At 41.6% G+C, this 26,590-nt stretch overlaps 1 protein-coding gene across 2 annotated transcripts in view; it reads right to left on the bottom strand.

Moving 5' to 3' along the window:
* The window catches only part of LOC144831395 (methionine--tRNA ligase, cytoplasmic-like), a 179,760-nt gene that overhangs the window by 145,583 nt on the left and 7,587 nt on the right, over nucleotides 1-26,590 (bottom strand). For both annotated transcript variants that reach the window (XM_078688991.1, XM_078688990.1), the window contains exons 2-3: nucleotides 8,856-8,946; nucleotides 7,434-7,512 (exon numbers count right to left, since the gene is read on the bottom strand). In XM_078688991.1, coding sequence (XP_078545117.1) covers nucleotides 7,434-7,512; nucleotides 8,856-8,946 — 170 coding nt within the window. The remainder of the gene's footprint in view (nucleotides 1-7,433; nucleotides 7,513-8,855; nucleotides 8,947-26,590) is intronic.

Genomic DNA, 26,590 nt, shown 5'->3' with positions numbered 1-26,590 from the left:
GCTGGGTGAGCACCCATATTAGCCATCGACTCTGTTACAGAGGCTCAAGACTCTGGCATTGTACTTCTGCCTGCACTTGTGCTAACTTTAGATTTCGAAAGGACAAGTAAAGTAGTAGACAGTTTGTTAGGTAAATTGTGTTTAGCCACGCCTAGTGCTTATTGAAGGCCCTTAAGGTTACTTGTAACTGTTCTAGCCAGTCTGTCCAAGTTTCCCAGGCTTTCACCTGATTAGCTGCTCCAGTGCTTCATTTCCTTTGCATTCTGGAACGTGTAGTCTCATTTATCATGTTAAAAAACTATGACTACAAGTGCCAGAACGTCAGAAAACTTGTGACTGCAGTAGCTGGTCATGCATGGCTCAGGGAAACGTGGCAGTTTGGGTTAGAAAATGCTAATTAGAAGCTGTCTCCTAACCCTCTAATTAAGAGTCAGCTCTGTACTCGTGATTAACAGTGACCATTTGGACTCCGGTTTGCGGGCCATCTATAGTGATTGAAAATGGCTCCAAGCCTCTGATCAAGAGCCTATCACAATACTACTGATCAAGGGCGTGCCCATACCATTGTTAGTAGCCATACCATACCGGTGACACTTCTAGAAACCCTCCCACTATTTCTTATAGCTTTCAGTACTGCTTTTTGTCTCTTTTATGAACCGGTGCATGAGAGGCTTCCTTTCCCAGTTCCATTGATTAAAAGACTTTCCTAAAAAGGAAATCTGCTGACAAAGAGCCAGCTATTACTTATCATTGATCATCTTCCCCATATTGATCATTAAGAGCTTCTCTTCATTACAGTTGTGGGATAGCCTCACTGAATGGAAATGTTTCATAACTCTTATCGAGAGACTTCACTTATACCGCTGCTTAAAAACCACCTTATTGAGGAAACCTTCTCTCAGTACTCCTGATGGAGAGACTCATAGTGCTGATCAATAATATGTTTTTCCTATACCAAAGATCATTGGCCTTCTTTAATATGCTTATCGGGACGACCTGTTCCAATATGTTGCCTGAGCGCCCCCGCTGCATTAAACCACAAGTGCCTCCTGTGCGTATCAGTGAACGAGTGCTTTGCCTTATAACTGATGGAGACTCTCCACATGCTTTTACAAGTCTACTTTCATCTCAGCATGGTGGATTTCAAGACCCCCAATTGTCCTAGCAGATGGCCTAACCAAATGCCCTTAATCAAGAAATCCACCCCACACTAACAGTTTTCAGAGGCCCCCAGTGCTCATAGAAATGTGTGCCTCAATACCCCCAAAAGTAAACCTCCACACCCCCACTGCAGCGAATTGAACACCTGCACCAGTACCATTGTTTGAGAGTAGGTTTCCAGTATTACGGTTCATGAACCACTGTCCAATTACCACTGGTCGAGAACCTCACAGCCTCTTTTCTGTACCACTGATTAAATGCCTCACCCAATAGCACTGCTGACAAGCCTTTTCTCCCTTGCTGTTGCTCAAGGGCTTACCTAATACCACTGATCAGAAGTCTCTGCAGTGTCACTGATGAGTAGCTTCTTCGCAATACACCTACTAGAGAGACCTTATCAGTATGGATGTTCAAGAGCATTATCCTAATATGATTGATGGTGAGCCTCTCACCATACCAACCATTGCGAGATGCCTCTAAATACATGTGATCAAGGTATCCTCTCACTACTATGGCTGTTGGAGAACCTCCTACCCAATGCTGCTTATTTAGTCACCCAAAAATGTCTGATTGGGGGTATTCTCAATCCCATTGAATATAGTGAACCCAACAGTGTTGCTGATTTGAGAGTGCCTCTAGTACCACTGAACAAAAGTAATGCCACAGATTCAAACCTTTTGCCAGTTCTGCTGATCCGGTGCTTCCAAACAAACCTCAGTGGAAATGTGCTTAAGTACCACTGATCCAGTACCCTCCAATACTGCTAATCTGGAACATTTCCTCATACTGCTGATGGAGAAACTCTGAGCTATACAACAGATCTAGCTCCGACCTCTTAACAGCTGATTAATGACTCCACTGGAATATCACTGATATTGTATTGTACTACAGTGGTGTTTGTCACCCCAGCACTTCTGAAATAGTATCTTGCAATACTATTGATCAAAAGTGCTTTCCCATAATGGTGAAGGATAGCCTGTTCCAGTACCGCTGATTCCCCTCCTCCCCAACAAGTGATCAAGCGCCTTCTCTATGACCAGTAGTACTGATTGAGAGACTTACACCATTCTACTGATCGAGAGGCTCCAAAAATACTACCCCTTCAAGAGGTAATTCAGCGAGCAGTTATAAAGAGTTGTACCCCAATTCCGATGACTGAGATTCCCTAATACTGTTCATGATTCTCCACCATACATTACAACTAATAGGCAGAAGGCAGAAACTACACAGTTAAGTAGAAAATGCTGCGAAATTGCAGAATTCGCATAGTCCTGCATGCAAACATGTGAGAAGTTCCTGCGGTGCCTGGGCCATCAAACTGAAGCAGGGCTGACATTTTTAAGAGGTACTCCATTGCCCCAGGGCAGGGTTAAATCTGTCAAGAGAACAGCACACGTGTCTTGTGCCACCATGCGTGTAGCACCGATTCTTCCATACTGCTATCGTCTTCTAGCTACATTAAGACTACCACCCATTGATAGTGAGCAAATGACTCTCATACCAAATATAGGAGGTTTGAGCAGAGTTTTTCCAATCTCGTTTATCTAGGAACATCTCTTTACTACTGATCAATAGCCTTTCACTAATACTGACCATGAAATGTCCCCATACTGCTGATCAGGTGTTACACGGTGTGCTTTATCTAGTGGGAGAGCATTTTTTTCATTAATGATCTTCCCTATTCCACCCACGACGTTGCAGTACACCACCACCTTTTTGGGTCTCGCTGGCAATGCATCCGCAAGGATGCATTTGTCCAGCTGGAGACCAATAGCGATCAGTGTGGAGGGAAGGAGGACAAGAGGGTGTACGAGCGCTTTCTCCTGGATTCGTGTGCGCGAACGCGCACGTCGCGTCCCGCGCCATAAACATGCGCGCGCAGACAGACACTCGCTCACACACCCACCCCCCCTCCCCCACAGTCACACACACGCACTCCAAGACACACACACACACACACACGCACACATACACAGCCCGCGCGCGCGCGCGCGCGCACACACACACACACACACACACACACACACACACACACACACACACACACACACACACACACACACACACACACACACACACACACACACACACACACACACACACACACACACACACACACACACACACACACACACACACACACACACACACACACACACACACACACACACACACACACACACACACACACACACACACACACACACACACACACACACACACGCGCGCTCGTCCTCCCCCCCCCTCCCCAGCTCAGCAACCCACTCACCGGCTTCCTTCGTGCGGCGGCTCTCCTCAGCTGCAGGACTCTTCTTCCCTCCTTCGGCACCGGGTAGGCTCCTGCCTGCTCCGGTGCTCCAAACACGGCTCCAATCACGGCTCTTCCGTGGGAGGCGGGGTAGGCTCCCGCCCTCCTACTTCCTGTTTCCGGTTGTCGCGCCGGCCTGCCTGACTTCCTGGTCGCAGGCCGGCAGAGTGACGGCGGTGATTTGCGGTATTTATTTATTTAGTTATTTATGCATTTTTATATAGCGCGGACTTTACCCGAAGGCGGTATTTATTTATTTATGTATTTATGCATTTTTATATAGCGCGGACTTTACCCGAAGGCGGTATTTATGTATTCATGCATTTTTATATAGCGCGGACTTTACCCGAAGGCGTCAGAGCGCTTCACATTAGGAACAGAAATGAAACATAATGAGAAACATTACAAAAGAACAGGTTGCAAAAACATACGTTACTTACATAAGGTAATAGTGACAATTGTGAGCAAACAAAATACATGAGGTAGTAAAAACTATGAGCAACCAAAAATACATGAGGTAGTAAAGGTAATAGTGACAATGGTGAGCAAACAAAATACTTGAGTAAAAATTGTGAGCAACCAAAATACATGAGGTAGTAAAGGTAATAGGGACAATCGTGAGCAAACAAAATACTTGAGTAAAAATTGTGAGCAACCAAAATACATGAGGTAGTCAAAAGTGCACAAGAGGAAAAATTGTGAGCAACCAAAATACATGAGGTAGTAAAGGTAATAGTGACAATCGTGAGCAAACAAAATACTTGAATAAAAATTGTGAGCAACCAAAATACATGAGGTAGTCAAAAGTGCACAAGAGGAAATGAAAGTGACAAGTGTGCAGTTATAAGAGAAAACAGAGTATAATTAGAGGTATAGTCCTGCAATAAGTGCTAGACACTCAGGCTCAGGAACAAGCGTTACATGGGCAAGGTGGCACTTGTGCAAGTATCAAAGGTAAAGACATGTGAGAGGTAGCAGCCGTGTGTTGCAAGGGCAGAGTGGTGTGTGCATGTTACAAAAGGGCACCGAACACCAGTACATGGAAAATACTGCAAAAAGGCAGACCCTCCAATCACAGGCAGACACTGGGAAGGCACTTCCATGGTCATGGAAAGTAGAAATTATCAGTAGTGGGAAGTCTTCCTCACAAATAGCAAGAGGACGTGAATTACTTTTGGAGGTGTCTCTGGAGGAGGAGAACTTTGAGGTCCCTTTTGAAGGCCTGGGAGGAGGCGGTGGTCCGGAGCTTTTTTTTGTCCTCTCGCGGTTTGTAAATACAAAACATATTGCATTACAAATGCTATAGGTATCACAGTTGCGAAAGTTATAACTATTGGCATTGTAAATGACGAAGCTATTAATTTAGCTATTTAAAAAAAAAAAGAAACAAATAAAAACTTTGCCATTTACAATACCAATAGCTCAAACTTTCCTAATGCGAGACCTATTGCATTGCAAATGCTTGTTTATTGTTATTAGTCACGTATTTTTAAAATTCCAGCACGGTCTGCTATAGCGGCCTCGCTTATTTATTTATTTAATTTACAGGACAACCTATTTCACTTAGCGGCCGCACTACAAAACTTTGTTTATTTATTTATTTTTACACTTAGTGTAAAAGTGCCCAATACATGCTTTCACTTTAATGGTGGCCGCGTCCCCTTTCTTTAGACGCTGCTCACTGTAACCGGAATACAGCCAGCAGCTACTAAAGAAAGGGCCGTGGCCACCATTAAATTAGTCTCTTGCATTTGTGAGAGCTTAAGCTTTGAGCATTATAAATGACAAAGATTTTTATATCTGTTGCTTTAAAAAACACATAAATAAAAGGCATTATCATTTACGATGCCAATAGCATAAGATCTCGCAATTGGCAAGACCTATTGCATTGATAATGCTTGTTTAAGTAAGGTATTGCACTAATGTAGCTTGAAAGAACCATCGTATTGAACATGGTAAAAGGTAAATCGGAGTTCACCATAACTCATATTTCAACATTTCCTATTCTAACGTTGCAATATGGACCATTCTTACTAGCAACTAAAGCAACATCATCATCATTTCCAGGTACACATCCACCCAGCCATTCGTTCCAATCATGGGGGCATGGACATGATCATGGTGGCCAAAAAAGCTACATATATTTATAGAGGATGCCCCAAGAAATGGGGGAAGGTGTGGGGCAAATAGAATGTTTATAGAGGCCATATATGTATCCCTCCTGCCGTAGACCATGGCTCAGACGATGAGGCATAATAGGCAAAGCTGTGTAACCAGTACATCACTATATTTGTTATTGTTTGATGAGATGTTGTCAAAATAATCTCTCCTTTATAAGAAATGTACTGCAGATCTATGTTAAATAAAATATGTTTAAGAAAATCCTAAGAGCAGCCACATACTGATCAATACTTTCGCCAGCTGCTTGTTTCCGTGAGTAAAAGTTCCACCCAGCAGCATCCCCAGATTCCTCTTCAGGAGGTGGAATTTCAGGTAACTTATCGAAAATGTTCTGCCCTCCGTGCCAAGACAGTTATAAAAAGGTATTTACTAGTCCAGTCACCAATAACACTTCTTTGGTAATGGTGTTGGTGCAATTCACTTTCTGGCTTAGTCAGAAAGCAAGCAATACAGCAGGATATTAAGAGTATGTATGTATGTATGTATTTATAATCTTTTATAGCACGTATCTGTCACCCCACGGGTATCCTGGCGCTTTGACTGATGAAAATCCTGCTAAAACATCCTACTGGAAATTAGGAATTAAGAAGATACAGTCCTAGGAAAAAGATGTGTTTTTAAGATTTTCTTGAAAGAGGCAAGGTCTTGTGTACTTCTCAATTCCAACGGAAGAGTGTTCCATAATCTGGCTGCCGTAAAGCTGAAAGAACGGCCACCCAGCCGAGCTCTCAAAACTTTAGGCACCACAACAAGATGAGCGGAAGCCGAGCGAAGGGATCTAGACGGAGTGTACCAATGAAACATATTCTGAAGTGGTACTGGACCGTGTCCGTGGAGGGCCTTAAAGACAATACATACAGATTTAAAATCGATCCGTTGAAGGATCGGTAACCAATGAAGGTCCCTTAATGCCTGGGATGAGGAGTCATAGCGGCGGTGAGCAAGTGCCAATTTGGCTGCAAGATTTTGCACCCGTTGTAGTTTTCCTATCAAGGTGGCTGGTGCTCCAAGAAATAGGGCATTGCAATAATCCAAACGGCTTACAATAATGCTCCTCACCACTTCAGGCCTACTGTCCTTAGGAAGCATCGGGAGAACCTTTCTCAACATGCGAAGCAGTCCCATGCAAGTGCTTACTGTTTTATTAACCGCTGCATCCAGTTGGAGAGTGTCTTCAGAAGATTAATATTGCATTTTATTGTGATGACTCCACGTCTACTTGAACAACATAGCAGAGATCCTATTTTGCATAAATTATCTCTCACTCTAACCTTCTGGGAACTTGGTTTCTTTTGATGAAAAAAATGAGAAAGGAGGGTCATGCCAACCTCTCAAGCCTATTCTCATTAAGATAAAAAAAAAACTCTGGCAGCATGGGCAAACTTTATGGATAGTGGGCAGCGGTGGTTACCCTTGCTTTCACAGCGGGCTGCCAGCTGGTGACGAGTTTCATTCACCACATACTGTCATGCAGAGCAAAGCCTGAGATTTCACTATGAGCCAAAGCATTGGGCACCCCGTGCCTCAAATCAGATAATTTGTTTTATTCATATTGTTAACTACAACATTGTTTATGTTTTCCATCCCTGTAAATTATAAGAGCCACTACTACCTCATTCAAGATCATCATTTTGTAGACACTGGAGTTCAAAGGTTGAACGTTATCTTGACTTCACACCAACGATTTACAACTGCACAGAGAACTCAACAGCACTGTCATATCAGAAGCAGAAAAAAAACACTATAAACAGACGGAAAAAAATATAAATAGCTGCCTACTCACCTGCAGCTCCCTTGCCTCCCATTCAAGCCACTGGCTGCTGGAATCGTTGAGGTCTCCTCCAAGGGATGTGAAAAAGAATCTGCGAAAAAAAGGAAGAATTGATATTTTACACAACAAAATGATGGACGGAGTGCTGCAACTTCTCAACCACTCACTCACAGTCACAGATCTGGGTTTAATCCATCGTTCTTTTGCTCACCATGCCACCCCAGTATGGACCCGGCCAAATGCAAATCAGTCTTGACCCTGTGCCTCACGGGAACAGTCCAGCCCAAACTGCCAGGCCAGGTCCTCCGTGGACTGGTAACAAGCATCCTAGGACCGGTTTCGGGGTATCACCCCTCATCAGCCAGGCTAGATTGAATCCAGTGTCAGAGCAATCAAGGGGCCCACGTCTGAGCTTTCCTTGGCCACTAAGGGTAAACATAGCAAACACACCAAGATGATGGACGCTGAAACCTTTCAACCACTCACCACAGTCACAGATCTGGGTTTAATCAATTGTTCTTTTGCTCACCATGCCCCCCACGTTGGACCCAGCCATATGCACATCAGTCTTGACCCTGCTCCTCATGGGAACAGTCCAGCCCGCACTGCCAGGCCAGATCCTCCCTGGACCGGAAACAAGCATCCTAGGACTGGTTTCCGGGCATCACTGCATATCAGCCAGGCTAGCTGAATTCCAGTGGCACAGTGAGCAAAGGACCCACGTCTGGGCATACCACCCTTGGCCACTTAGGGCGAACATAGAAAACACAACTATTGTTATTTTAGCCTTTCTGTGATGATTTCTGACTATATTCAACTCAACGATGCAGTAATACAAAGTCAGTTACACAAAAAACCTACACTTCACAAGAAAAAAAATAATTAAAAACAAACAATAGCACACACCAATGCAATCAAAAGATGGTTAAAACACGATTTTATAAAAACAATCTATTCTAGCAGATAATGATGGGCCTTTCCAAGCGGAAAAATACAGCTTTTAATTGTTAGTGGCCACTCTTGCATACAGCTTTTAAATCCTTGCATGCTACAACAAGTACAGACTTGTACAAAAAAAGGTGTGCCCCTGCACACTGGTTTACACATATGGTTTGACTTTGCGCACCGGCACGCCAATAGGCTGCAACAGTGACTTGAAGCAGGCTAGCTGCAGCCATGTTACTCCATTGCTTAATTCATGTATTAGCAGGGTACTCAGTGGAATTTTCTTAGGCAGTCGTAGTATTTGAAATACATTTAAAGTAAGACATTTCTGTTCATGGCAGAACAGCTTATCCAAGTATTTGTCCTTCAAAACCTTGTGGATTTCTAGCCTTCTAATACAAGAAAACTGGTTTGCCAGAAGTAGTGTTTTTTCAGTTATCCTCGAGAGCAGACATAGTCCACTTTTGTTTTCTTTTTACCAGAACTCACTGGCATATTGCATTTGCAGAAAAGAGAACTGTCCCACTCTCCAGCTGAAGGGCAGGAAACCTTGGCTGTGTCAGAAAAGACACTGCACGTTCTGTTGGATAAAAACAGACAAAAAAGATAGGGGTTAACATTTACACTCAGAAATTCAGGCATCTTTTCGAAAGTCAACCATCCTGGAGAGTGGACAATAGAGACACCCAACAAAACAGCTTAACCAAATTATACGCTGAAAGAATGAAATAAGAAATGCCTTCACTTTAGCTCATTTATAGAGAGCTAATAAATCATACAACTAGCAGCTTGTTCAGACTTATTACCCAGTAATCATCGATGACCAGATCAGAGTATATGAGGTATAGTTTTACTGTTAATGACAGGGGTTGGGGGGGGGGCTCGTTTTGAGACTGTTAGGGCAAGAGAGCTCTGAAAACTGCAGAGTAGGATTTCAGCCTTCCCAGGCTCTGTTGAAACCTGTTTTAAGACCTTCTAGGTAATCCCTTGGGTATAGCAATAGTTGAAGTTTATGTTTTATGCTAGCTTTCAATTACTTTTTTATGAACTAGTTTTTATTCATTTTATAAGTTAGAACAACGACTATTACAGTGCAAGCAGTCGAGTGCAGTACAATTAATAAGCCGACATTGCATGACATCATGATCATTCCAGCCCGTAATAGTCCCACACTTGCCCTAGAATTCCTTGTGTTTTAGGGGGCAGCCTCAGTCCACATAAATGGGCTCCTCCATTTTCGCACACCAGTCCCTCGCCCCTCGCATTGCCATCAGTGAGGGTGGGTTACCAGTGTTCCAAGCCCAAGCAATGTCCCTTTTGCCAATCAGGATGCCCAGCTACAGCAGGGACCACTCCCCCACAGCTCCTGCTCGCCTCCTCTCATCTCCAAGAGCCTCCAGGAGTCCTAAAATAGCAATAAGTGGTTATGGCTCTATGGGTCTTTCCAAAATACCCGAACAGGAGCCGAGAATGCAGTCCAATACTTCACAATCACAGGACATTTCCAAAAAGCCTGCGCTCTCATCAGCAAACCAGAAACAAGCAGGGGAAGAGCACTTTTGTGCTCTCCGTAAGCCATAGCGGTGTCATACAAGGAGAATGTTAGAATTTCTGCTGGATCAGCCAGAGTCTTGAGGATATTGCTAACTCCTGCGGCACCATTAAGGCCTACCTCCACTCGCTATCATCCAGAAGTCCCACCTTCCCCGAAGACACCATGAATAATTTGGCCTCTCTAGTTTTAAATTCTCAAATCCCAAATAAGAAAAATAATACCTGAATTCAAATTATTAATGGGCTACACAAAGCAAGTGATGTGACCAAACTACTGTAAGGATTAATAGCGTACTACATGAAGTGATAAAGTTGGTGTCCTCCACCGTGTAACCAGCCATATTTAAAAGTTCTGCCCAGGAGGGCAGACATCTTGACTTGGAGCCTTAAAGCCACCACTAAAACCCCTGACCACCTACAAAGCTGAGGCCCAGCAGAGCATCAGGACGTAGCACGTTGAATGCATTGTGGATTCAGGCACAAAATCTTCTCCAAAGTCCACTACCAACTTACCTCAGCCAAAGTCATGACTACTTGATTTTTAAAATAAAACTTGTGAAAGAGTGGCGGCCCCTGTAACCTGTGCAACTGGATACACTTCAATTTTTAATTAATTGGTACTCCCACTAATACCCTTCTATCCAGCTATCCCATCGACCAAACAACCTGGACCAAGCCTCACTGCACAATTTCATGCAGAATCATCCCCATACTCAGCTCAGCTAATGATCAAGTAACACCCTCTGACCCTTTCTCTCCACCTTTAATATCTAGCTCAATATTCTTTAAACTGAGTTGCCATCCTATGCTGTTTAGTCACTTCATCTCTAGAACTTACTCCTAGTATTCCAAATATACTTTGGCCCTCTCTGTTCTAAAGAAAAAACAGCTGACCCCCTCAACCACATAGTGCGTTTACGTCTTTTTCACTCCTGAATTTTTAAATAACTAAGGTTCAATAAATGTATGCACCATCTTGTTTGAAGCTACTTTTTACACTGCAAGTGGGCTTTTGAATACTCCACTCCTGGAAACAGCTTGAGCACGTCTTACTTCCTAATCTCTGTACACAAAAACCTCTCCCCTATTCTTAAAGTCCTCCACCTCTTTCTGCAGCTGAAGAATCTACCAAGCTCCTAAACTTTGCCTCTCTTAGTAGTAAGGAGAAATCTTTTTATTTTTAGGTCTCACCTATCATACAGCTATTTTGTCAGACTGTATGCGAAAGCCTCGTGTGAACCATACCCAAAACTTAGTGGACTTAGAGCCTACCCACCGCTTACCATTCTATCATTTGGTGGCTTCATATTTGATGACTTCTCTTCTTCTAATGTTTGTCCCTCCTCTGGGGCATATCCTTTTTACCATCATTTTAATGTTATGTAATGTTATGTTATAACAACTTATAAAGCGTGCAAATACCCAAAGGTGTCTCGGCATTAGGTGACCAGAGTCCTTCCACTACTTACATTTAGGCAATCATAATTTCTTTTTTTAAAGTACTTAATTAGAGTGCATGTTTTCCAGCTCTCTCCCTCAAGTGCTACTTTACCCACAAGTAAACACTGTGCTCTGTTTTGTCACTCCATTTGTACTTTATTCGTCATCTAATGCTCCCAGAGCCCTCATCCTGCTGTTTCCCGCAAACTACACTGTTGTATGGAATTGCAGGTATGTCATGATGATGACTCACTCATGTTATGATGTATTGTTGGAATGTAGAATGCTGTGGGGCATTAAAATGGCGCAGCTGGCGGTGAAATGGCATGCTCCGTTATTCCTCACCAGTGGGATGTAATAGGACACTTGGAATAAACACCTTTATTCCAACATTTAATTGCTATTGATGGCAAAGGGTTTTCTTCTGAAAGAAAGGGGGCTTTATTGTTCATTTTTCTGGGTACAACGGCAATTGAGATTTTATTTAAATGTACCTATACCAGCACCTGGAAGTCAAGGGGACAGTTGGGATGTATTTAAAGAGGCTATTGCAAGACTTGAGAAACAGGTTGTTTATGAACCAAATGTAATCTGTAATCGAGCAGCATTGTTTTTATAAAAGGAAGCCATTTGGGACAGAATTGATGGAAGAATATGTAATAGCACTGAGAGTACTTGCAGCCAATTGTGAGTTTGGTCCAAATGTAGATACTTGCACAAGGGATCAATTCGTTTTTAATTGTTTCTAAAGAAATCCAGGAAAGGTTGTTGGTGTGTCAGAACCCCACATTGGCTGGGGTACAGGACATAGCCAAGGGACTAGAGAGATCTATCCAGTCACCTAAAGTGTTAACTTCAGAGGAGGTTAACACTGATACTTCTGTGTGTGTAGTTTAAATGGGGAAAATAACTGTTGAGTCTAGTGGTGTCAAGATGGTTAGACCCAGTTGTTATAGGTGTGGATTCAAAATGCATCTCGCTAACAGTGCTGATTGTCCTGCAACGAAAAGAAAATGCAACAAATGAAATACAGCTTGGCACTTCCAGAGTGTGGACAGAAGTATGAAGACTGGGATAAGTGGAAACTCACTAAGTGATGATATGGAGAGTTTAATTCATACGTTGTATGATCCTCATGTATGTTTTGACATGAATACAGTTGCTGTGGGTTTCAAAGAACCATTGGAAGAGGTATGCATTTGGGTGGTTATGTAGGAAGTAATTGCATGTCATGATTCATGATTACAATTGTGTCTAAAGTTAGCTTTAAAAAGAAGTGGGGGCGTGGGGATTTGAAAAAGACAGATTAACGGATGTTAATTCATAGGCCTTTGAAATTTTGAAATTGGCATGTTGGACTACTTTGAGGAGAATTTAGAATTTCAAGGGCGCAATATCTTTAAGAAAATGTATGCTGTGGTAAGTGGAAAGGATATTGTGGGATTGTATGATTTAGGATAACTGGGTGTAATGTTATGTCCAGGTACAGACATTCCTATTGTTTTAGGAGATGTTACATTGATCCACGTTGAGGTTCAGGTTTTTAAGGATACTGTTCAGTCTGGCCTCGGCAGCCAGTGTTTTTCAGAAGCTGATGTGTTGTTTCAGGACTAAAAGGGGGTGTAGGCTTTTCAAAATGACATTCTCATCTTTGCCAAGACCTGCGAGGAACATGACAAGTTATTGGATTCTGTTCTTGGTACGCTAGAAACCAAAGGCATGACTGTCAGTAAGGAAAAGTGCAAATTTTTAGTAAAGAAAATTGATTATTTAGGGCATAAAGTGATGGTATTTGTCCAAAGGAACTCTTAGTCAGTGTGTTGAAGAATGCAGTCAAACCATACGACCAGGATTCTCCAAGGTCTTTTTTTTTAGGACATTGAGAATATTATGAGAGGAGATTTGTACAATGCTATGCTGTTGTGGAGCCGTTGGGACAACTTTTGACGAAAGGATCACACTTTGAATAGACCATAAAACATGATGACACCTTTGAAAAGGTGAAAAGACGAATTGCGCAAAGCTCCAGCTCTCAACTTCGATCACAATGGTAAATTGGAATGTGACTGCTGATACCAGTTCTATTGGGTTAGGTACAGTGTTTAGTCAGATGGTGGATGATAGGGAAAGGGTAATCTCTTTTATGTCTAGAGTAGTGCAAAGAGCAGAACAGCACTACAGCATAATACAGAAAAAGGCATTGAATTGTGTTTGGGAAGGGGAGAAATGTAAGAATTTTGTGGAGGAAGCCTCTTGGTTTGGTCACTGATCATAAGCCGTTAGCGTACATGATGGATGGGGTGAGGTGAGGTGAGGTAAAGCTCTTCTAGACTACTACGACTTCAATTCAATTCAATTTGACTTTATTCGGTTAAAAAGTTAATAACCATAAAAGTACACAACAACAATTCATAATACTACATCCTCGTTATTATTAAAAAACAATTTAAACCACATGGTTATAGGCAATAAAAATAAAAGTACAATATGCAGTAAATTTATATACAGCATACATTGAATTCAAGTACAAATTGATTTACGCAATCTAAAAACTTATTGCTAGATTACAGAAATGTAATTTTCAGATACAACATATTTCTTATGGGGAAAAATATCACAGCTGACTGTCAAGGTTGCCACTTAAGGATGAGAGGAAGAAACAGTACTAGATCAGCACAAGTGTGTAGTTGCTGTGGTAGATGAACTGAACAAAAGCAATGACACCATTTCGGAGTCTGATTAGAATAAATTGTCTAAAGAAGATGAACAGCTGGCAAAGTTAAACAAGATGTTGTAAATGGGTGGCCACTCAGCAGTAATCTTGATCCAGGACTACAGAGTAATGCGCAGGTGCCCAGTGAGTTGATTATAGAAAATGACATTCTTGTTAGGCATGATCTGTTTGTTCCACCATTGAGCCTCAGAAACAAACTCATTTATTTGGCTCATTATGGACATCCTGGTGTGTCTGGTATAAAACATAATCGCTGAAACAGCATAATTGGTGGCCCGGGTTGGATGCAAATGTTGAAAGGTATGTAGATGCTTGCATGGTTTGTGTGCATTCTGATAAACATATGAAAGTGTTGTGTGAACCAGTTTATTTATAAAAATGTCCATAAAAACCTTTGGAAAAGGTGTATTATCGTTTTATCTGTTCCTTATGATGTACTGGGAAGACGCAATAGGCTCTTGATAGTATTGATAAACAATTCTCCGAAGTGGATTTACCATGCTTTTGTTGAGAACCCTAAAACAGATGAAGTAATCACGTTTTTTTAAAGGTTCTTTCAGACTGAAGGTTTTCCTACAGTGCTATTGTCCAATAATAAGGTATTTTGTGTCATCTAAAATGGTGCAGTTCCTTAATAAGTGTGGTATCTGCACCGAGAGAGGACCTTTATATTGCCCCAAAGCTAATGGTCTAGTGGAAATGGCAAACAGATTTATTAAAGATGGAATACAGGCTGCTCTATATAATAAAAGGGATGTTTTTAACTTCTTGAAAGAAACGTTGTGGAATTACCATACCTCATTATATTCAGCAACTGGAGAGTCTCCTTATATTATGATGAGGGGGAGAGAAGTTTGTACCTTTTTTGTCCCCAAATTTTGGTAGCCCCAGAGTTAACAAGAGTTATGAGAAGGTTGTGCAAAAAGAAAGAACTTGAGTGATGTACAAGTTGAAGGCAAGCAGTATCATGATGAAGTTCATAGAGCCAAACCTAAACTTATTGTGCAGGTTTTTAAGTGCATATTGCTAAACCCGTTTTCCAACGCAAGGGCACATCAAACTTCTCTGCACCTGTTCAAGTTGATAAGGTGACAGGAAATGAGTGTTACTACACAAAAGGGGTTGGTGGAGCAAGAGTTCAATGGTGATTCTTAAACCGGGGAAAGATTTTTTTCAAAGAGTTGGATGTGGACAATTCATTTTTGGATGAGGTCTATGAGAAGGGCATGTTAAATGGTGAAATGGGGGTTAAGCAGGAAAAATCTAACATGGAAGTGCCACTTCCAGGGTTGTACAGTTACAATGTGGACCACCAAGGAAATGCTTCCTCTTCCGAACATGAAAAGCTGACCACAAATGTGTGTTCCTGAGGCGTCTTTTTCTGTGATGGGATGCTTTCTCAGACAAAAGGGGTGGTCAATCTGCTGAAGAAGTTAGAAGATTATATTTTAGAGTAAAAAGTAAAGGTGTGGTTTTGTTGTTATTTTATTTCTTGTAATAAGAAGGATGAAATATTTGTTTTGTTATGGTTTTATTTCTTGCATTACCAAGGGGAAATTGATATACGTTGGCTATTACTTTATTTCTGGCAATAATTAATGTTGTTTGCCGTCAGCTGTTATTATATATATATATCTTCACAACAAGGTTGCCCCAATGAGGATGTCACATACATCGGGGTTGCTGCACTCGACGCCGCAGGCAGCCGTGGATTGAGTGAGCTGCCTCTCCCTTTCAATCGCCAAACGCGTTTCGGGCTCCCATGAGCCCTTGGTCACTGGCAAAAAAGATGCAGGAAGCGGACTGCTGGAAATTGCTTTATTTAAAGTATCAAGTCCCGCCCATGTGGGCGCAACGTATGCTGGATAAGGTAGTCCGTTGTAATACCCCTGGACTTTCGTTCCTCTTACCAAATGGTTACCGCTGCTGCACCTCTTTGAAATATATACTCCCGGTTAGGTGAAAAGTTATGGCAACACCCCTTCCAACCGCTCCAGTAGCACTGCGGCTCAGGCCCCCGATGTCCTGGTAGCACCTGTTAAGACAAGTGCCTAGGGTCCGCAGTACGCGTCAGGACATCCTCGCGACCGGGCATGGCCGCTTAACATCTTCACAACAAGGTTGCCCCAATGAGGATGTCACATACATCGGGGTTGCTGCACTCGACGCCGCAGGCAGCCGTGGATTGAGTGAGCTGCCTCTCCCTTTCAATCGCCAAACGCGTTTCGGGCTCCCATGAGCCCTTGGTCACTGGCAAAAAAGATGCAGGAAGCGGACTGCTGGATAAGGTAGTCCGTTGTAATACCCCTGGACTTTCGTTCCTCTTACCAAATGGTTACCGCTGCTGCACCTCTTTGAAATATATACTCCCGGTTAGGTGAAAAGTTATGGCAACACCCCTTCCAACCGCTCCAGTATATATTTCAAAGAGGTGCAGCAGCGGTAACCATTTGGTTAGAGGAACGAAAGTCCAGGGGTATTACAACGGACTACCTTATCCAGCATACCTTGCGCCCACATGGGCGGGACTTGATACTTTAAATAAAGCAATTTCCAGCAGTCCGCTTCCTGCATCTTTTTTGCCAGTGACCAAGGGCTCATGGGAGCCCGAAACGCGTTTGGCGATTGAAAGGGAGAGGCAGCTCACTCAATCCACGGCTGCCTGCGGCGTCGAGTGCAGCAACCCCGATGTATGTGACATCCTCATTGGGGCAACCTTGTTGTGAAGATGTTAAGCGGCCATGCCCGGTCGCGAGGATGTCCTGACGCGTACTGCGGACCCTAGGCACTTGTCTTAACAGGTGCTACCAGGACATCGGGGGCCTGAGCCGCAGTGCTACTGGAGCGGTTGGAAGGGGTGTTGCCATAACTTTTCACCTAACCGGGAGTATATATTTCAAAGAGGTGCAGCAGCGGTAACCATTTGGTAAGAGGAACGAAAGTCCAGGGGTATTACAACGGACTACCTTATCCAGCATACCTTGCGCCCACATGGGCGGGACTTGATACTTTAAATAAAGCAATTTCCAGCAGTCCGCTTCCTGCATCTTTTTTGCCAGTGACCAAGGGCTCATGGGAGCCCGAAACGCGTTTGGCGATTGAAAGGGAGAGGCAGCTCACTCAATCCACGGCTGCCTGCGGCGTCGAGTGCAGCAACCCCGATGTATGTGACATCCTCATTGGGGCAACCGTGTTGTGAAGATGTTAAGCGGCCATGCCCGGTCGCGAGGATGTCCTGACGCGTACTGCGGACCCTAGGCACTTGTCTTAACAGGTGCTACCAGGACATCGGGGGCCTGAGCCGCAGTGCTACTGGAGCGGTTGGAAGGGGTGTTGCCATAACTTTTCACCTAACCGGGAGTATATATTTCAAAGAGGTGCAGCAGCGGTAACCATTTGGTAAGAGGAACGAAAGTCCAGGGGTATTACAACGGACTACCTTATCCAGCATACCTTGCGCCCACATGGGCGGGACTTGATACTTTAAATAAAGCAATTTCCAGCAGTCCGCTTCCTGCATTTTTTTTGCCAGTGACCAAGGGCTCATGGGAGCCCGAAACGCGTTTGGCGATTGAAAGGGAGAGGCAGCTCACTCAATCCACGGCTGCCTGCGGCGTCGAGTGCAGCAACCCCGATGTATGTGACATCCTCATTGGGGCAACCTTGTTGTGAAGATATATATATATATATATATATATATATATATATAATACACGTTTCTGTATCCAATCCCATGGGTTGCAGAAATAAGAAGGCAGGCACACTGGAATCCGATTTACAAAATTTAATAGCACCAAACCCCCCTCACCCCTTACAGACGCGTTTCGCCTTCGCAGGCTTCGTCAGTGTAACACAGTGTATGGTTAAAGTCGCCATTTATAAAGCCAATTGCCCTGTACATATTGATCAACCTAAAAGAAGGACAACAACTCTGCAAAATTACAGTGGCCATCTTGTAACGTGCAAATGGCATTTACATTGTTGGCTTGAAAGTGGCGAGTGCAGTGAAAAGTGCATAGTGCGTGTTTAAAAACATATGGATTAACCATTCTATGTACATTAATTCATTTAGTTTATATACACAGCGAGAATCACTTTTTGCTATATTGGATTCAGTAGCACCAAAAAGATATATTTCTTTCATTTTTGATTTGTTCACATTCACTAAAGTGCAACAGTATCTTCATTACGCCCTGAATGGGCAATTCCATAAGCAATAAAAACATATCTCGTAAGGACAAATTCACTTTTTTTGAGAATACTTCTTCTCTATATACAGATTAGCAAAGCAAGTGGAGGTTTTCTACAGATACATAAGGTACCGTACTCACAGGTGCACCCAAAGTTCTTCATTATTATTTAGCCCCCAAGGAGTCATGGTTTTAAGACTGATGATGTATTTTGACTCTAGTACTCGGAGGGATTTTTCCCTATCCCCTCCTCTTTCTGATTTGGGAACCTGATCCATGCAGTAAAAACTAAGTTTTTCCCATTTGCTTTGATGGTACTCAGCAAAATGGCGGGCAACAGGATAAGACTTATCATTATTTGTAATGGCCCGCATGTGCTCAAGGATTCTTAGTTTTACCGGTTTTATTGTGCTGCCGATATATCGCAGCTTGCAGGGACAGGTCAGGCAGTATACAGTATACTCAGAATGGCAATTGAGCAACTGTTTGATTTTGATATTGGGTCTTTTCTCCCCTGTTCTGTTGGGATAATCCTGTGCTTTGCTACTGAATTTGCAGGCCTTACATTTTAGACACGGGAAGAAACCAACTATGTTTGTCACCTTGATGGGTTGGACCGATGGTTTAAAATGACTGTGGACCAGGTGATCTGCCAGCGAAGGACATCTCCTGTAGGTTATTAGGGGTCTTTTTGGCAGACTGTTTTTCAACGTTTTGTCAGCCGTTAGTATGTGCCAGTGTTTTTGGAAGATGTTAACTACCTCTGACGATTTGGTGCTGAATTCCGTGATCATTCGCACCTCGTCGGGTGCCTTCTCTTTCACCTTCGGAGTTAGGAGGTCCCTCCTATTAACCCCAGAGGCTTTTGTTTTTGCTTGTTTGAGGAGTTCCTTGTTGTACCCTCTCTCCTCAAACCTCTCTTGTGTTTCCCTTATGGCGAGGCTGTAGTCTCGGTCCAGAGAGCAATTTCTCTTTAGACGTAGAAACTCGCCATAAGGTACATTTTTCACTAAGCTTTTTGGGTGATAAGAGTTGGCGTGCAGGACAGCATTCCCCGCCGTAGGTTTTCTATACAGGCGGGTCTGCAAGATGTTATTATGTACAAACACCTCCAAATCGAGATAGTTAATACTAGTGGCACTGATGGTACTTGTAAACCTTAGGTTGAGAGTATTTGTGTTCAAGATTGTAATATACTCTTCTGCTGACTGACGATCACCCTGCCATATTATGAACAGGTCATCTATGTACCTGGTCCACATCAAGATTTTTTCGGTCCATTTTTGGTTGGAGTCCCTCCAGGCCTCGTGCTTCTCCCACCAGCCCACGAATAAATTCGCGTAGCTGGGGGAGAAACACGAACCCATGGAGGTACCTCTCTTCTGATTGTACATTGTCCCATCAAATAAAAAGTTATTATTGAACAAACAGAATCTAATCATAGACAATATCATCGAGCTATGGTTCAAAAACTGTTCAGATTTAAGATCCAGGAACCATTTGATGGCAACCAAACCCTGTTCGTGATCAATACATGTATAAAGGTTGACCACATCAAGTGTGATCAACAACATTCCAGGGTCCCAGGTGATACTGTCCATGACACTCAAAAAATCTTGAGTATCTTTGAGGTATGATGACAGATCTTTGACAAAGGGTGCCAAATATGAGTCTATAAACCTGGATGTGTTTTCAAGTAAGCTGCCGATGCTGGACACTATTGGGCGTCCAGGAGGTCTTTTCGCATGTTTATGTACCTTCGGCAGGTGATAAAATGTTGGTACAATTGGCGCTTCACATCTCAAGAATAGAAACTCATCCATTGTGAGCATACCTTCCTTCTGCCAGTTCTCTAACATAGTATGGAAAGACAGGATGCTTTTATTGTACTCCGCTCTTTGTATGGGGACATAACAATCCCTGTCCTTCAATTGTCTATGTGCTTCCGTTAGGTAATGCTCACGATCAAAAATAACCACATTGCCTCCTTTGTCCGAAGGTTTAATTTCAATTGTTGTATCTTCCTTCAAAGATCTGATAGCTTGCCATTCTTTTTTTGAAATGTTCGATGTTTTTTGACTTATTTTCTTTCTTGTCTCTGATGAAATCCTGTCCAGATCTTCCAGAACTGCTTCATTGAAGAAAAAAAAAAAAATTAAAAATAAAAAATAAATAAAATATATATATATATATATATATATTATATATTACCTACTGGCGATAGCCAGTAGGTATATATAGTTAGGATTGTTTTCCATAGGGAAATCGCAACATTCTATTGGGAATAACTTTGGCGCCGGTTGAGGAATCTTCCTGAAATTTTCCTTAACTTTGCCTCGCGGCGCTCCGCTCCTTCCCTGAAAGTTTCGGGGGGGATTCGTCAAGCGGGGACCGAGATAAAATGGGGGTCCCAAAACGTGTTTTCCCCATGTTAATTTCCATAGGGCGGTTGGACTCACTTTTAGCCCGAACGGCTGAATGGTTTTCCACCAAACTTGGCAAAATTGTAGGGACTGGTAGCCCGATGTGCCTTTGCTATGTCTCAAGATATGTGCTCCAGTGGTTTTTACGAAAATTTACTTTGAAAAAATATATATTGGGCTACATTGGGCTATATATATGTTAGAGCCCAAATGTAGCCCAAAGATGGCCACCAGAGACAAAAAAAAACAAATGTAGCCAAAATACCAGCCAGATGTACCCCAACTATAGCCCAATGACAGAATGTCCCAGAGTGTTCTAAAGAACAACTAGAGCGCTAACAGTCTTACTTATGACAAACGTATGGCACACCTGAAGTCATCTTGATTGGAATAAAGTGTTAACACTTAAAACATTTAATTTGCAAAGGAACAAAATGAGGGGGTTCATTTTGCCATAGAAATTATGATTAGTGCTGAAGAAAGAAAAATTAGGGCACATTTTGAGTGACTTCTCAAATCCTCTTATATTTCATTAAAGAAATTCTGATATGCAGTCTCCCAAGATGGCCACCAGAGACAAAAGAGTCCAAATGTAGCCCAAATATCAGCCAGATGTAGCCCAACTATAGCCCAATGACAGAATGTCCCAGAGTGTTCTAAATAACAACTAGAACGCTAACAGTCTTACTTATGACAAAAGTATGGCACACCTGAAGTCATCTTGATTGGAATAAAGTGGTAACACTTAATACATTTAATTTGAAAAGGAACAAAATGAGGGGTTTCATTTTGCCATAGAAATTTTATATATATATATATTCACTGAAAAAACCATAGGTTACACACCAGTTATAGTTAGGAATTAGCATTTAAAAAACCTTTGAAATTCACTGAAAAAACCATAGGTTTCACACCAGTTATAGTTAGCTGGAAATTTTACTCGCATAAAACCATTGAAATTCCCACGTTATAGTTAGTTGGACTCACTATAACTTGCACGTCTGCAATGCACTGCTGATGACGTCACATATTACATCACTCATGCATATATTTAAATATTTAAACATTACTCGCTAATATATGTATTCACTAAGATACACTTAATAAGCCAGTTAACCAATCAATTTTTTTTTTTAAAACACTGAAAAAACCATAGGTTTCAGGCCTTATATACTTAGGAATTAGCATTTAAAAAACCTTTAAAATTCACTGAAAAAACCATAGGTTTCAGGCCTTATATAGTTAGGAATTAGCATTTAAAAAACCTTTGAAATTCACTGAAAAAACCATAGGTTTCAGGCCTTATATAGGTAGGAATCAGCATTTAAAAAACCTTTGAAATTCACTGAAAAAACCATAGGTTTCAGGCCTTATATAGTTAGGAATTAGCATTTAAAAAAACATTTGAAATTCACTGAAAAAACCATAGGTTTCAGGAGTTATATAGTTAGGAATTCGTTTTTAAAAAAACCTTTGAAATTCACTCAAAAAACTATAAGTTTTAGTGGTGTTATAGTTAGCTGGACATTTTACTCATACAAAACCAATGAAATTGCTCCTATATAGTTAGTTGTACTAACTATATTTCGCGCACCCGCAATCCTCTGCTGATGATGTCACATATTAGATCATTCATGACATGGTCAGTGACATCACTGATGACATCTCAAATGACATCACTGATGACATCACTGATGACATCATCCACGTGACAATCACATACACCTTTTCATACACTATTACAATTTTTCATCACTGTTTGTAAAATACAGAGTATCATATTTAAATCCATTGTCACAGCAATACAAGTATCTAAAAATCCACTCAGTGATTCATATATGTATACACACATCTAATCACTTACCTATGGATTCACTCATACATGCTGTCAATGAACAATAGAACACTATCAAAAATACTTATACATCTATATCGACATTAAACAACAGCACGCATCCTATTCACATATGAAGTCATCCTACTCACTTATGCAAACAATGGATCATACTTACATATTTACTTAGCAAAACACTTATACAAACACCACTTCTTCTATTCATTTAGATAGTAAGTCATACTTAGTGAATTATAAAATCATTATTACAAGTATACAGTTATCCATACAGTCACTCACACAATCATTGTGTCTTATGTATACTTATTTATATACAACAACTGACACATACACTGCCTTTTATTTTTCTAGTTTGTTGGACCTGTACCTTTGAGAAATATATTTGCTCATCACCACACCCATAAAGAGATTCCCTCACCCAAACTGTTAGAACATGTAGTTTTAACTTCATATATCTACTGAATCAACTATTCACACATCTTTGGACAGTCACACACCCCCCACTGAACCACACACACTTTCACACTCCCATACAAATACTCAGTTAACTAATCAATAACTAATATAGACTTTCACATAGCTAGTAACCAACTGTAGAATCAGTTTACACAACAACTGACAAAGTGATACAGATATTCACACAGTTTAGTCACTATCCACTATATTTAGTGAGACATTATAAATTGGTCAAGTAAACAGTCAATTACACTGCTACTAAATCCTCCATCCAAATATTTATTTATATATATCCACTCATTCTTCAATGTAAATTGCTATATATATAATGCATATTTAAATAACGAAGCAAACCACATTCACTGGATGATGTCATCAGTGATGTCATTTGAGATGTCATCAGTGATGTCACTGACCATGTCATGAATGATCCAATATGTGACATCATCAGCAGTGGATTGCGGGTGCGCGAAATATAGTTAGTACAACTAACTATATAGGGGCAATTTCATTGGTTTTGTATGAGTAAAATGTCCAGCTAACTATAACACCACTAAAACTTATAATTTTTTGAGTGAATATATATATATATATATATATATATACACGTTGTATGAAATTTTAGGTATGTCATGATGATGTTTCACTCATGTTATGATGATTTATTGGAATGTACAATGTTGTGGGGAAGTAACAGTGCGGAGCTGGTGGTGAAAGGACGCACTCAGTTATTCCTCACCAGTGGGCTGTAACAGGGCACTTGGAATAAATACCGTTATTACCACATCATTTTGTACCTCTTTTCATCTTTACATACACCGTTGTTGGTCTTCTTAACCTTGCGGTCCTTAAAATACTTATTTTTACATTTTCGGAGGGCCCAACAGCTCCCATTCACTGCCGGGCTGCTCCACTTTCATAAATACTCCTCAAGCAAATGAAGCCCAACCCCTGGTGCTCCACGTTGCGCCCTTCTCCAACCAAACTGGCACCCTATTGCTTAACACTACTTAGGTTATTGTTAATTAGTACTGGTACAGCACACAATATGCCCTTAGCATGACATTGAAGCACATTTGAGTAGTAGGGGTATTACTGTACAAATGTTGCGATTGTGTAGCCACTATGGAGTGTATGTTAGTTTTAATGAGTTACCGTTTTTTTGGGTGGGCGAGATTGGTGAGCTCAATCAAATTACGTAGATAGTTCCTCCTTTGGCCCAGGTGCCTATTACCCGCCAAAAGTATGTGTAGGAATTAGCTGACAGTAGAAAGTGCTGCTGTATTCTTTAACAGCCAGCTCATTGCATACATGGGCAGTGTTCAGTGTCAATTCAGAGATCTGCTTTAATGAGCCCTTTGCAAGATGTTGGTGCTATGTGTTTTGGCAAGGGTTGTTGCAACATTGTTCAACATCAGAAAAAACAGAATTATTCAACCTTGTGTTAAACAAATATTTCTGGTCCAGCTCCAAATAACCTCTCCCAACGGGACACAAAAAACTTCTTCCACCCACGTTCAGACAATATTGCCTTCCTTATTGTACTCAGACTCCTATTCCCTTATATTTAAATCCTTCAAATATCTTCCTCTTCTTCTTTGATGACCCAAACCCTATGACTTCAGCACAGTCATTGCTTACTCCCTTGGATTTAAATGAGAATTCAAAGTGCACCTCCAGGCTCGTCAATGACTAAGCTCTAAAGGGTGAGCATGTACATTTTTATAAACATGCTTACATTTGTATCCGTTTACCTTGTATCCATCCTTGCGTGAGGCACCATGCTACGAATCACTATCACATCTTTGATCTGTGCAGGAGTAAACCACAAGAGGGGTAGTGATAGTAGTAGATTTATCGAGAGCAGGCACACACAGCTTCCTCCTTCCCACAACCGTTCCAGCTGCCACCCTTCATAGCTTACTGCCATTCCAGAACTCATGTGGTTAATCTTGTTGCCTAGATACATGCAACCTAGATACCACAATTGGTCATCTGTTTCAAGGTAAGGCCTTTGTGATTATGTACAGCATTTCTATGAGAGGGCTAAGTGATCTTCCTTGAACAATATTAGATGCTTCTGAGGACAATTAGATGCACTCTTGGCAGTAGCTCCCAAGGCTGCTACCTTGTTTTGCCTTCCAGTATAAGTGGCCCTCTACGTGCCACCACAGTAGTTAACATGCCATGCAAATAAAGTTCACAGATGTTCGTTACATGACTGTATACCGTAAGACAACACTGCCTGTGCGGGTTTAATCACAAGCTCAGCCTATGCTACGCTACGCTTTAAAGTTGTAAGCAGGAAATAAAATCTCAACAGACACAAGTATATTCCCATCAACATTTCTGAAGAACTGAAATAGGCAATAGGGGAGTAAAAGAACAAGTGTGGTGCTACATTGAGTGTGCGCGGTCCACACAGCGAGCATGACAAATTGAAAGGGGTTTGCTGCTACTGAAACTACTGCACCTTGCTAATGAAAAACAACATTTGAAACATATAATGCTCATGCATATTGACAGCAGATCGATTGGGCCTTTCTCCTGATAGAGCAACGATTCAAGAAAACGAAACTTGCTCGGAGAAATCACTCATTAACTTTTACTAACAGTTAAAAGCTGCAGAATGAGACAAAACTAATATACACCAGACACACACACATGGGAGAAAAGCTTTACGCATGTTTAATTAACATGAAATAAATGCAACACGACTAAAACTTGCTTTAACTTAGAAAAATGCTTTGCGCATGTGAACACCTGAATTACGTAGAAGTAACATGACTAACCCGCTTGGAGAGGGAAAAACTCTCATGTATGCGCAAGAAGGACTAAAATGTGGTTGTGAGGTACCACATGCCCGGCAGCTGCTAGCTTGAACTAAAAAGAAAGCTACTATTATTAATGCTTTTGCTCAAGAAAATAATAGTAACATGGGATAGAGTAGAAGTGGGTGGTGAACAGTGAGAACTATATATTTGAGAAATTATCATCTGTTTATGATTCCTTTATTGATAGTGCACATTTGGGCCTGCTATCGTGCATGAACAAAAGAAAATGGCGCTGGACTTAATGTGAGACGCGCAGGCTCAGCGAATTCGCAATATGACCTAATTACCACCAAGTTGAATGGCTGCCAAAGAACAAGGACAGAAGTCGAGGGAAAGAGGAGATGTGTATCCCTCGTCCATGGAGCCTGTATTAAATATTAATAAATATTGTAACAATACATATATGAGAATCAAATTGGGGAATGAGCTAAAGGGGGTGGGTTTGCAAGAAAATAAGAATATTAATAAAAATGGAGAGAGAGAGAGAGAGAGGAAACGAGAAAGGAGAGAGAGAGAAAGGAGAGAGAGAGAGAGAGAGAGAGAGAGAGAAAGGAGAGAGAGAGAGAGAGAGAGAGAGAGAAAGGAGAGAGAGAGAGAGAGAGAGAGAGAGAAAGGAGAGAGAAAGAGAGAAAGAGAGAAAGAGAGAGAAAGAGAGAAAGAGAGAGAAAGAGAGAGAAAGAGAGAGAAAGAGAGAGAAAGAGAGAGAAAGAGAGAGAAAGAGAGAGAAAGAGAGAGAAA

The sequence above is a fragment of the Lissotriton helveticus genome, chromosome 1_1 (genome assembly GCF_964261635.1).
Source record: "Lissotriton helveticus chromosome 1_1, aLisHel1.1, whole genome shotgun sequence".
NCBI lineage: Eukaryota > Metazoa > Chordata > Amphibia > Caudata > Salamandridae > Lissotriton > Lissotriton helveticus.
Note: the sequence above shows the minus strand (reverse complement) of the source record. Positions and strands in the feature narration are given on the sequence as shown.